The 12,573-nt window shown below is 39.2% G+C and overlaps 1 protein-coding gene across 1 annotated transcript in view; it reads left to right on the top strand.

The window, feature by feature from the left end:
• HTT (huntingtin) overlaps positions 1-12,573 on the top strand; it is a 67,976-nt gene that overhangs the window by 26,583 nt on the left and 28,820 nt on the right. The window contains exons 22-36 of the mRNA XM_054391590.1: positions 5-151; positions 1,351-1,471; positions 1,679-1,755; positions 2,540-2,691; positions 3,136-3,338; positions 4,269-4,395; positions 5,088-5,215; positions 5,905-6,015; positions 6,622-6,699; positions 7,709-7,932; positions 8,561-8,639; positions 8,774-8,935; positions 9,858-9,913; positions 10,789-10,937; positions 11,525-11,661. Of these exons, the coding sequence (XP_054247565.1) occupies positions 5-151; positions 1,351-1,471; positions 1,679-1,755; positions 2,540-2,691; positions 3,136-3,338; positions 4,269-4,395; positions 5,088-5,215; positions 5,905-6,015; positions 6,622-6,699; positions 7,709-7,932; positions 8,561-8,639; positions 8,774-8,935; positions 9,858-9,913; positions 10,789-10,937; positions 11,525-11,661 (1,951 nt within the window). The remainder of the gene's footprint in view (positions 1-4; positions 152-1,350; positions 1,472-1,678; positions 1,756-2,539; positions 2,692-3,135; positions 3,339-4,268; positions 4,396-5,087; positions 5,216-5,904; positions 6,016-6,621; positions 6,700-7,708; positions 7,933-8,560; positions 8,640-8,773; positions 8,936-9,857; positions 9,914-10,788; positions 10,938-11,524; positions 11,662-12,573) is intronic.

The following is a 12,573-nucleotide window of genomic DNA, read 5'->3' as shown; positions in this document are numbered from 1 at the left end:
TAAGGCTTGTTCCAAAGCTGTTCTATAACTGTGATCAAGGGCAGGCTGATCCAGTTGTGGCAGTAGCAAGAGACCAAAGCAGTGTCTACCTGAAACTACTCATGCATGAAACTCAACCTCCATCTCACTTTGCAGTGAGCACTATCACCAGGTGAGTTATGTGCCTTACCTTGCTTTAAGAGGAATGTGGACCCACATTTCAATTTGTAATGCCTAAAGCAGCAGTTAAATCCTGCAAATCTGTCTGCTTGTGGATTCTTTTTTCCAATCTGCAGGAACATCTGTGGTAGCTTTAGGCTCTACAGAAACAGGCTCATGTTTAAAGAAAAGCCAAAGTGTTGAGTTCCTAGTTGATGTGCTGACACACTGATCCTAGGGAGTCATTGTTCTGTGATAAACTTTATCTTCCCTTCGTCCTGATGTTACCCACTGTGTCCATTAAACTGCACAAGTTTAGCTTTGCAAGATAATCACATGCACATGATTGTTCTTCAGGTGTGCTGGTCAGGATTTATAACTCCTCACATCCTCTTTAATGGTTGTAGTTGCAGTCTGTACTGCCTGTGTAATTCAAAACCAAATTCTAATTTTCGTAGAATCCTAGAATGGTTTGGGGCGGAAGGGACCTCAAAGGTCATCCAGTTTCAACCTCCTGCCATGGACAGGGACACTTCCTACTAGCCCAGCTTGCTCAAGGTCCCAGCCAGCCAGGCTTGGAATACTGTTTTGATAGTGGGATTACTATCAGAAGAAATCACTCTATTGTGATAGTGAGATCCTGTTGCTGTATCCTTGCTGCCAACTACACCACCCTGGACTCTTTCCTTTAGGTGTCTCTTGCCATACAGACAGTATGACTGGTAGATACTTATGGGGCTCTTTTATTAATTTGTCATACAGGTTTTTAGTTTTATACCTTTTCCATACATGATCTTGATCAAAAATTATGTACTGTAGTAAGGCAACAGTGGAACTTTGTGGACACTGTATTATTTCAGACATAACATAGTTTTTTTTTTTACAGCAGTAGTCCAGAGTTTGTGATCATGCAAAAATGTTAGATGATTTGAGCAAAAGTAAAGATTAATGTTAAATGGATTTCCAGACACCAGTAGTTGAATTCTCAATATGTAACTAATTAAATTGCAGTTGTTACTACAGAAGCAAAAATATGAAAATAATAATAATGTGCTATTTAGTGGGTTCACAGAGTTTGTATTTTATAAACAGGCTATAAAATATATAATATTCATTTCAGCCATATAACCATTTCAGCATCATTTCAAGCATTTTTGATTGAGGTGATTCTTTTGAGTACATGTTTTAGTGCTGTTAATATTCCTGTTTCAGAACATACAGAGGTTACAACATGGTGCAAAGTCCAACAGATGTTACTATGGAAAACAACCTCTCAAGGGTTATTGCAGCCATTTCCCATGCCTTGACAATATCCACTACAAGAGCACTTACGGTGGGTTTTCTTAGTCACTATGGTGGCAGCTAACTTTCTTTACTCTTCTTTCCTCACTTAAATTTTAATTATTTTTACCTGTGTCTGCAGCTTTGGTACTGTGGCAATGGCAGTAGCTATATATTTCGTTCTCACACATGAAACACTTTGTTGTTGCTGTCTCATTCAGTGATGAAACTGATTCAATTCTTGATGTTGACTTTTCAGTTTGGCTGCTGCGAAGCTTTGTGTCTTCTCTCCACAACATTTCCAGTCTGCACCTGGAGTGTAGGATGGCACTGTGGGTATGTTCCTTCACCTGTTATTCAAGTTTCTGAAAAGTGGTGTTTGCCGAACAGAAGTGCAGCTATTTAGGTATGGGAAGTCCTGGTTTAGAGGTAATGCTAGTTCGCTGATCTTACCAGTTGTACAGAAAAGCAGATCATCAGGTTGAGAGGTGTCCCTTGCCCGTGGTAGGGAGGTTGGAGTAGATGATCTCTGAGGTCACTTCCAACCTGAGCCATTCTAGGATTCTGGTCTGAGAAGCACCTTGGGTGATCTCTGCTTGCTCTTTTGGAAACTTCAGTCTCATGGAAAAATCTGATTTTAAAATTATCTTGAAGGTATGGAATGTAGCAGCAAGATGCAGTCTTGGATAGAGTCTACCCATCAATCTCAGTGGTGTGATGGATTACAGTTGCTTAATTCTTGTCACTCTAAAGCAGTGTCTTGGTATATTGCAGCACTTTAGCTTATGTCTTCCTCTCTTACTGTGCATATGTGCAACTGGAGATAATTAGCAGTTAAATACAGTGTTCTTCATTTTAACAGTAGATGTCACTAGCAGCTTGGAAATTTGCTATTTCCAAAAGAAAAAGCAACAGTTCTTCAAGAAGACAAAGTATGGTCAGGTCTCTGCTGCAAATTGCTTCAGGTCTTACTTGCATTAAGTGCTGGGTTTTTTTCTGTAGTACTCATGTATTTATTTTTTTATGTTACCAGTATACTTAACTGTTAGTTTTCTTAAGACTTTAATCTTTCCATAAAGGAGTTAAAAAAAGTCATGATATTCCAAAATTAAAATTCCAGTGTTTCCCAGCCAAGTTCTTCAGACGAAGCTCAGAAGAGTTGCACCATTGGAATGGCTGGCATGGTCCTGTCTCTCCTTTCATCAGCATGGTTCCCACTGGACCTTTCTGCCCATCAGGATGCTCTGATTTTGACTGGAAACTTGCTTGCAGGTAAGGCAGAACAAGAAAAGTAGGATTGTCCTAGTATTTTTGCCATGAGCATCAGAATGCCTGTTTCTCACCCAACAAATTATTTGCGAGATTGAACAGTGGAAATTGAGGAACTTCTTGCGCCCAGGAGGTTTGAAAAGATGCTGCCTCCAAGTTGCAGATGTCCTCTAGTTGCCAAAGAGAAGGTGCAGCATGCTTGGTACAGGCTGGGTACAAAAAATTAACTCTTCTTGTTGTTCAAAATTGTGCACCTACTGCTGAGTTGGAAAATAGAAGCTCTTTATTTTCTAGGTGAATTTCTCTTCATACAGAAACAATAACCATATAGACCTCTAAAACATTCTGATTCATATGGAGGTCATGACCATATATGTCTCTAAAATTTTCTGATAAGTCCCAAGTTTTTATCTGCTTTTTCTTGAAATAATGTGATTCTCTTTGCAGCAAGTGCTCCCAAGTGTTTAAAGAATCCCTGGGGTGCAGAAGATGATTCCACCCAAGGTGCTGCAAAGCAAGAAGAACCTTGGCCAGCTCTGGCAGATCGAACTCTTGTTACTTTAGTAGAACAGCTCTTTTCTCACCTGCTGAAGGTCATTAATATTTGTGCACATGTCATGGATGATGTTGCTCCTGGCCCTGCAGTAAAGGTATGTATTATAAATAAATAAATAAATAAATGTGTGTTTCTTAAGTACTTGAGCCAAGGCCTCTTCACATTATAGATCTAATACCTTGCTCATATGACTCCACTATGGGTGGGAAAGCAAGCAGCATGAAAAGAATATGCAAGTTTTTCTTTAGTTCTGCAGTGTTTGAAACATTACCTTTAAATTTTGAAACTTTTATTCCTGGTGACTTCACTTGAACATTAATTCAGTGAGGAGTGTCTGTAGGAAATGGAGTACTGGAGCCTCTGGCAAACATCTGTTGATTTTTTGGTTTGATTGGCTGGCTGTAATGCTCTGAGCTCTTTTGGGGACTAAAAATAACTTTTTTGTCTTTTGAATATCCTGCTAAATATTTTGATTTCTGAAACAGGTGAGGTACTTTTGGGTTTTATTCCTTTTGTGTTTTTTGGTTTTTTTTTGAAGGTATCTACATTTTGGAAGTGATTTAGTGACTGTTAAACAGTGTTATGTTGGAGAGGTTGGGGCAGATGATCTCTGAGGTCCCTTCCAACCTGAACTATTCTGTGATTAGGATTAGTAATTTCTCTGTATTTTAAAAAAGTGAGATTTTTTTTTTTTTGCATATTCCTTTGTCTAGAATCAAAAGAAACTGTAGTCATTGACCTGTAATTCCATCTCACTGGCTTCTGCTCAAGTTGAGAAGAAAAGCAGGGAATACATTCACCTTCTTCTTTTCACCCAGGAAATTCATGTCCTGAACCTCAGGCTCGACAAAGCTCTCAGCAACCTGATCTAGTGGAGGATGTCCCTGCTGACTGCAGAGGGAGTTGGACTAAGTGACCTTTGGAGGTCCCTTCCAACCCAAACCATTCTAGGATTCTGTGATTTGTGTAGAAGAAGGAAAGCTACTTGTTCATACAAATTAAATAATTCTTCTTCTAATTCCAGGCAGCATTGCCTTCTCTCACAAACCCACCTTCTCTTAGCCCAATTCGGAGGAAGGGGAAAGAAAGGGAATCTGCTGAACAGGCATCTGTGCCAATGAGCCCTAAAAAAGGTGGTGAAACAAGTCCAGGTAGGCACACTTACTCTGATAACCCTCACACCTACCATCCCCACCTCTGTGTAGTTACAGCATAGAGTGCAGAGTAACTTGCAGAGTAACTTGTTTTCTGAAGCTGCAGTTGAGAAGCCCACAGACCTGCTGTCTGCCTGTTCCTTCCAGTGCTGCATGGCAGGAAAGGAAGCTCTGGGTAGGGGCTTCTTCACTGGGTTGGGTTTTATGAAAATTAACTCTACTTCTCATTAGCAAGGTACTTCTGAATCCTCTTCCTTACTGTTTTCCTGCTGTGTCTCCCTAGCTATTGACTAAAATTAAGTGGTAACTTTTGCTTGTATTTTACTTCAAAAGCTGCTTTGCAGCTTCTCACAGGAGTAGCTTACATTGCTTTTTGAAGCAAGATCCTAAATCTAGAAAACTCCTTTTTCTTAGTAATGAGTGTAGGAAATGGGTGTTAATTCTGGCTTACAGTTTATAAACTTGTACTTCAATAATGAGCCCTCTGGGTTAATTAGTCTTAGAGGACTTGTTTTTTGGAGTATTAGTTCATTTGCTAGTTGTACAAGATGGATTTTTGTGGCTTACAATATTCATGTGGGTCACAGAATTCGTGCTGTCTAAATCAGATATGGTAAAGGATGTTGAATATGCATGTCCTGAGCACCCTAGAAAAAGTATGTTGTGCTAATGTATGATACATTTTTAAGCTACTAGGCAAACTGATGCTGCTGGGCCTGTTCCAACAAGTAAATCATCTTCAGTAGGAAGCTTCTATCATCTTCCATCATATCTGAAATTATACGATGTCTTGAAAGCAACCCATGCCAATTACAAGGTACTGCATGAGATTGATCCACTTAGGGTATGGCTGGGCAGTCACTTGGTGTTTCTATTTAATGTGGCTTTGCTGGCATGGAGAATCACTTGTTTGCCTCTGTAAATAGTCTGTCCACATACAAAAAAAAAAAAAAATTAAACCAACCCATCACCAGTAAAAACCAAAGAACCAACCCAATCCCCCTGGTTAGATGTTCTTGCCCTGTTCCTTGTTTCTAATGCTGGTACCAAATGACCTTTCACTGGCTTGACAATGCCAAATTGATGCCAATGTCTCCCCACAGTTTATTCCAGGATGGGTAAGCTTTTTCCTCATTAGATCAAGCAGCAAAAGGTAGACTCCCTAGAGGTTTGGTGATTTAATTTGTACATTCCAGAGGGTGTAGCATTACACCTACTGTGTTTCTGAGAAATACATCATCCCTTCTCCATGACTTGCCAGCATCCTGGGCCTCCTGGATGCTATAACTTCTTCAAGCTACAAGATCCTTTTCTTTTTCTCAGTCCAAATGAAGTCCTACCTTTCTAGCAATTCATAATGGAATTTAAACTGTCAGTGATGTTGATTTAACTATGCTGAAAGTTTAGGCAGAAGGTAATTTTTTGCTAGTACCCACTTCTTTCTGTAATTTTTATCTCCTTGCCAATTGTTAAGAAAATTGTGGTGTTTTTACTTTCTGGCACCAGGTTACTTTGGATCTCCAGAACAGCAATGAAAAGTTTGGATGTTTCTTACGGTCTGCCCTAGATGTTCTGTCTCAAATCTTGGAACTTGCTACTCTTCAGGACATTGGAAAGGTGAGAAATTTGGGGTGTTTTTTCTTTTGTAGTTAAGCCATCCAATCCCCGTGGCCCTTACTGGGAGAAAGCACACATAATAAATGTGAAAATTGGTCCTGTGAAGAGAGACAATCGTAGGAGCTTGCTTCCACAATGTTGGGTAAAATTGCTGCTGTTGAAAACTGGAGTCATTTTCTTATTCTTTAAATTTTATGTGGAGATTTTTTTCCCCCTAACAAAACGGTTAGGCTACAGTCTTTCTTACTATATTAATACTATATTAATATCTTTAAATATACTCATGTTAAATGCACAAAATATCAAATGGCATACTGCTCTCCCTCCTGCCTTCCCTGCTCTCCCTCCTGCCTTCCCTGCTCTCCCTCCTGCCTTCCCTGCTCTCCCTCCTGTGTGTTGGTATTTTTCCTCCTTAACTGTGATGTTGGCCATTGTGGTATTTTAAGAGTGGGGGCAGGTCTTACATTTTTGTTTCTTTACATAATTCCATGATTTCCCCTTAAAAATTCCCTAAAACCCCCTGTGCTGTTTGTCCACTTTTCATAGTAATCCTTTATATAATGAAGCAAAATGCAATTAGGTGTGCTTGGTTTTGTGCTTTTCTAGTGTGTAGAAGAAGTTTTGGGGTACCTGAAATCATGTTTCAACAGAGAACCAACAATGGCAACAGTTTGTGTACAGCAGGTAAGAAGGTTAATGTTGGTGTTACTGGAAGGTTAATCTTGGTGTCCTGGGGTTATCAGTTGGATACTGAGACTGGACATTCTGATAAGGGGAGCACTGTGAGGAAGCTGTAGCCCAGCTGGAGGAAACAACCTATTTTCTTTAATTTTCATGACTCCAGTTCAAACTTGATGCATTCTGAATAATTTTGTTTCTTCTTGAACTGCTTCCAATTCAAAGACCAGTTTTAACTAAGGTTCAGAAAACAGGTTTGTCTCCTGCTTTCCCAAATGTGTTCTGTAGCTAGTTAACTGCATCTGAATCCTGGAAAGCAAAGAACTGTGTTAGTGATAGATTTCTTGCAGGTTTCCAGTTAAACATTTGCATTCAAGTCATCACAGCTTAATTTTGGTGGGAGGCAAGCTTTTAGTAGGCTATTTGGAGTTGTCACATGGAAATAGTTTCAGTTGCAATCCTGTCTTCTGGGGTGAGCTGTGTACTGGTTCTTTTTTTCTGGCTTTTCTCTGTCTTCTTAATTGATTACATGATCATAGAATCCTAGAATGGCTCAGGTTGGAAGGGACCTCAGAGATCATCTACTCCAACCCCCCCTGGCATGAGCAGGGCTGCCTCTTAACTAGACTTGGCTGCTCAAGGCCTCATCCAAGCTGGCCTTGCACAACCCCAGGGAGGAGACACCCACAGCCTGCCTGGGTAGCATATTCCAGTCTCACCCCCCTTGTACTGAAGGACTTCTTCTGAAGATCCAGTCTAACCCTACTTTCCCTCAGCTTCAAACCATTCCCCCATGTCCTGTCTCTAGACACCCTTCTGAAAAGTCCCTCTGCAGCCTTCCTGTAGGATCCTTTTAGGTACTGGAAGGCAGCTTTCAAGCACAGTTTTCACTTCAGCCTTTCCTCTGGGAAAAGTCCTGTGGGAGGATGAGGAGTCAGGGGTTTGTATTTGTGGCTTAGTTTTGTTCTTTTTTTTCTGAAATGTTAACTTTTTTCCTTCTTATTTTCTTCTCTAGTTGTTGAAAACATTGTTTGGGACAAATCTGGCTTCTCAGTATGATGGCTTGTCTTCAAACCCCAACAAAGCTCAAGGCAAAGCTCAACGCTTGGGTTCTTCCAATCTGAGACCTGGTCTCTATCATTATTGCTTCATGGCACCATACACACATTTCACCCAGGCCCTTGCTGATGCCAGTCTAAGGAACATGGTTCAGGCTGAGCAAGAACATGATGCTTCAGGGTAACTTTCTTCCCTTGTGATATAAGCTTAATTTGAACTAAAATCTCTTTTTACTGTTTTTCATAAATGCAAGTATCAGGGGGAGCTAAGTAACTTGAAATTCCAGTATTGTGTATTATTTATTTCCTGTGGGCTTAAGCAGAGTAATTTGTCTTGGTTATGAGATGCTGAATGCAGGACTGTATTGATTGTCACTAATGTGTTTTCCAAATCAAAGTTAAATCTTTAAAATGAGTATAATTTACGTTTGGTTGTTTTTTGTTTTTTAAACCATAATAATTTTTAATGCTTGTATTCAAAACTGTTGCATCAGTCTGCTAATATAGCAATAGTCAGTGACCTTAAAGGAAAGGCAGAAGGATGACTAAGCAAAGACCAGAAATTTTTTTCCCTACTAGATGTTTGTTGTCTACAGATTGATGTGGTTTGTTCAGAGTGCACTGCAGATTGTCTCTGCTCTTTCATTTTACTGAGATTCTTGAAGCAGCCAAGTAGATAAAGCTGGCATTGATAAAGCAATATGCATCTAAGGAGAATGTTTGTCTTTGTTACCTTTTTTTTTTTAATGCATGGTTTTGTTGGTTCTGTTTGTTTTGTATGTTGTTGTTGGTTTTTTTTTTAATAACAGGTGGTTTGATGTGCTCCAAAAAGTTTCTACACAGCTGAAAACTAACATTACCAGTGCAGCAAAACATCGTGCTGATAAGGTACTTGTAGCTCTGTACTCCTGAAAGACCTGTACCTTAGATTTAAAACATTTCTTTCCTCCTTTTAACACGTGATTTGGTTTTGAAAGAGACCTGTTCAGATGTTAGATTACTTTAAAATCTCTCTATTACAGAATGCTATTCACAATCACATTCGTTTATTTGAACCCCTTGTCATAAAAGCATTGAAACAATATACTACCACAACATCAGTACAGCTGCAGAGACAGGTTCTGGACCTGCTTGCTCAACTGGTTCAGCTACGAGTTAACTACTGTCTTCTGGATTCAGATCAGGTTGGTACCTCACCACTTTGCAAATTCCTACTACAGGAATCTTGCCAAAAGGCTTAATATTCACAGCAAGAACACTGCAACAATCCCTTCGTTGTATTTATTATAGGTGAAAACAAAGACTTAAAGGGAGGATGATACTCAGTCCACAACCCCCAATCACAAAAAGCTTCAGATTTCTGGGTTTCTGTTGCACAGAAATTACTTTTTAAGCTCTGTAGCAATGATTTAAGAACTGTTCATCAGTTAGACTTTAGGAATAAGATGTGGAGAACGCAATCCGTGTTGTTAAATAAAACTTCATTTAGAAATAGAAAAATAGGTTTCTGTGTGACTGACAGTGGGCATCATGGTTGACAATCATTATTGGATGAGGAATTTAGTGGCAAAGACAGTAGTCTGTGTGGTTGTCCACATGAGCAGTAAATTTCTAACATGTAATACAATTCAGGTGTTTGCTTTACAAGCGTTCTATTTACCGGAGGACTTTCAGGTTTATAAACAGTTGTGAGTTGCAATGAATAATTTTCTTGTGAGTTTGTACATAGATCTTTCAGTGCAGGAATACTCTGGATTGATCTTGATTTAGATCTACATTTTTGGTTGATTCTTCATCTCTTGACTACTGCCTCAAACAGTATGTGTTACATGAGCAAGAGAGAAAGTTAAGTATATAGATAGGAGGTAAAATGTGGCATGAGTTCATGCAGACAGTAATAAGCTCTAACATCAAGCAGATTCTCTTCTGTAACCTTAGAGGGAACACTTAATAACATACTGGCATGAGCTCTAAGTATAAATGATTTTCAGTGCCTGTCTTTCCTTTTTCTCCTTCCAAAACAATGCACTTTTATAACTCTGTCAAAATGACTTCAAGTGGGAATTAATGTCTCTGCATCTGTTGTACACTTTATTCTCTCTTCAGGTGTTTATTGGATTTGTGCTAAAGCAGTTTGAATACATTGAAGTCGGGCAGTTCAGGTATGAAATTAGCAAAGATCCTTTGAGCACTGTGGGTCTACAACTGTCTTACTCTGAAGCATGTAGTGATTGACTTTGCTGGTTATTTCTGCCTTAAGAAAAAGGGAGAGGTTACCTCCTGGGCACTATGCTTGCTTATTCCCTGTGGCTCCTTAGGTTCCCTGTGGCTCCTTAGGTTCCCTGTGGCTCCTTAGGTTCCCTGTGGCTGAAGAAGTTGGGAAATAGCATAGAAAAAAAACCCTATCTTAAGCTATGTTGTTCTGTTTCTCCATGTGTTACTGTAAAACCATTCCTGAACCATACTGAAACCTGTGCTTTCAGTAATCAGCACTTCACTACTAGGATTCAGCTGCTGAAGGGAGAGCTGCTTCTCCCTGTTGTGGATTCAGTGTGAATCCATGTGTATTCTGATCAGCTGGTACATTTTGTATAGATCAGCTATTTCTGTTTTTTTTCCTCACAATTGAGTTTGTATGAAGAGATATGTGGGAGACACTTGTTCTGAGGGTCTCCTACAGAAATAGAATCATAGAATTCTAGACTGGTTTCGGTTGGAAGGGACCTTAAAAATCGTCTAGTTCCAACACCCCTGCAGTGGTCAGGAGTAATACTCCAAGTGTGTCATGCCCACTAGATAGTATGTTATAATATTAGTAATTGTATAATGGGCAAAGCTTGAAAGAAAGCTCCTGGGGGGGGGAAAATCCCATGACACAGTAGAGAATAGGGCACAAAAACTACAGCCACATTGTGTGACAGCATCACACCACATTCACGTAAAACAGCAATCTATGTACTGTGAAAATATGTTAATTTTTACTGAGCAGAGCTGTGCAATTCAAACTTGACACTTGTTTAAATCATTTTTTTCCCAGGGAATCTGAGGCAATTATTCCTAATATCTTCTTTTTCCTGGTGTTGCTGTCTTACGAGAGGTATCATTCCAAGCAGATAATTGGAATTCCTAAGATCATTCAGCTGTGTGATGGAATCATGGCCAGTGGGAGGAAAGCTGTTACACATGGTAATTAAAATAAACAAACAAACAAAGGCACCAACATGAATGTTGGTAATAGTTAGGCAATAAAACAATATTGAATGCTGAGCTATGGAAAACTCATGCTGCCATCCACAAGACACTAGCTTTTACATTTTAACATGTGAAATAAGTCTCATTTTCTTCCTTCAGGAAGTTTTTGTACCCTACTAAGACTTCTAGCCTATGTTTTATATTGTACGTAATAGCAGCAAAGCTTTTATTTGAGTCTTTATTAGGCAGTAAGTTCACAACATAGCAGCTTCCTTTTTCAGCCTTTAAGTGGAAGCATCTCTCATACTTACCAGTGATTCTGCTGAGAAATACTTGATAAAAACACTCATTTTAGCTCTATGAGGATGGGAAAATGTGTCCATACTGTAGATCTTTCTCCTAGAAGTAAAAAGATAGACAACATTATGCATTAATATTATGAACTTTGCTTTTAGGGATGGGGAAGACCTTTAATAAAGTGAAGCACAGTTTATTTTTAGTAGCTGAAAGGTTAGAACAAGAAAACACTGTTCAAGAATGATTTGTCTCATACTAACACAAACAAACAAATCTCATTTCAGCAATACCAGCTCTACAACCCATTGTTCATGATCTCTTTGTGTTGAGAGGAACAAATAAAGCTGATGCTGGAAAAGAGTTGGAAACGCAAAAGGAAGTGGTAGTGTCAATGCTGCTTAGACTTATTCAGTACCATCAGGTGAGAGAGGAGGACAAAATGTCCCTGATTATGGTCTCTAAGAGGTTAACATTGCTTTGGCTGCTAAAAATGCTTCAGGCAGAGTCAGTGATTTTCTATACAAAACTTGTGTAGCTCGACTGTGTGTGTGATCTTTCCTTCCAGAGAGAGAATGCTAAGATTTTTGGGGTAGGGGAAAGGTTCTGTGCTGCTAGTCAGTATTTCAGATCAAATAATGTGTCAAGCCTGGGTAACTGAGTACTGAAAAAAACTCCACCTGGGGTTGTGATCTTGGTTGTACTACAGATTGAATACATAGAAGGCTAGTATAAGGGTTGTAAGAAATTGAGATACAAGAAGCAGAAACGAATGGTTATGAAAGGGGAAGAGAGGACAGAAGAGTAGGAAATATGCCATATAGAGATGATTTGGGTGTTGCTGTACAATAGCAAGATCTTCATTAACATTCTAAATTACTAACAATTTGAGTAAGGTAATGAAACTGGGAGGTAGACAGTTGTTAGCATTTACTTTGCCCCAGACTTCATGGGTCTGGAAAACATGTTTCTGCTGTGTAGGAGTGTAAGAATGACTTCATCAATACATTTGGTTTAAAAGGAAAACATTCAAGTAATTTTAAGAGAAGCAACATAATTAAGATGGGTTCTTACTGCTTGTTCAGGGGCTTAACAAACTTAATGTGCTTTTCCTTCCATCATTGGAAAACGCAGCTCTGGTGTATGCTAATGCAAGCAATGTATTTTCAGAGAAGAGCAGGGGAAAAAGTCAGCACATCTTGTCAAAATAATTTGTTAGAACTGCATGTTCAGGTTGGGGTAATTTTGTGTATCCACATTTTCTTTTGAATCTGTAGTTTTATAATCATAAAATGACTAATGTAAGTGTTTGAAATGACACTCTGTAGACACATGA

The sequence above is a fragment of the Indicator indicator genome, chromosome 23, assembly GCF_027791375.1.
Source record: "Indicator indicator isolate 239-I01 chromosome 23, UM_Iind_1.1, whole genome shotgun sequence".
Classification (NCBI taxonomy): Eukaryota; Metazoa; Chordata; class Aves; order Piciformes; family Indicatoridae; genus Indicator; species Indicator indicator.
This window is presented reverse-complemented; position numbering and strand designations above follow the sequence as displayed.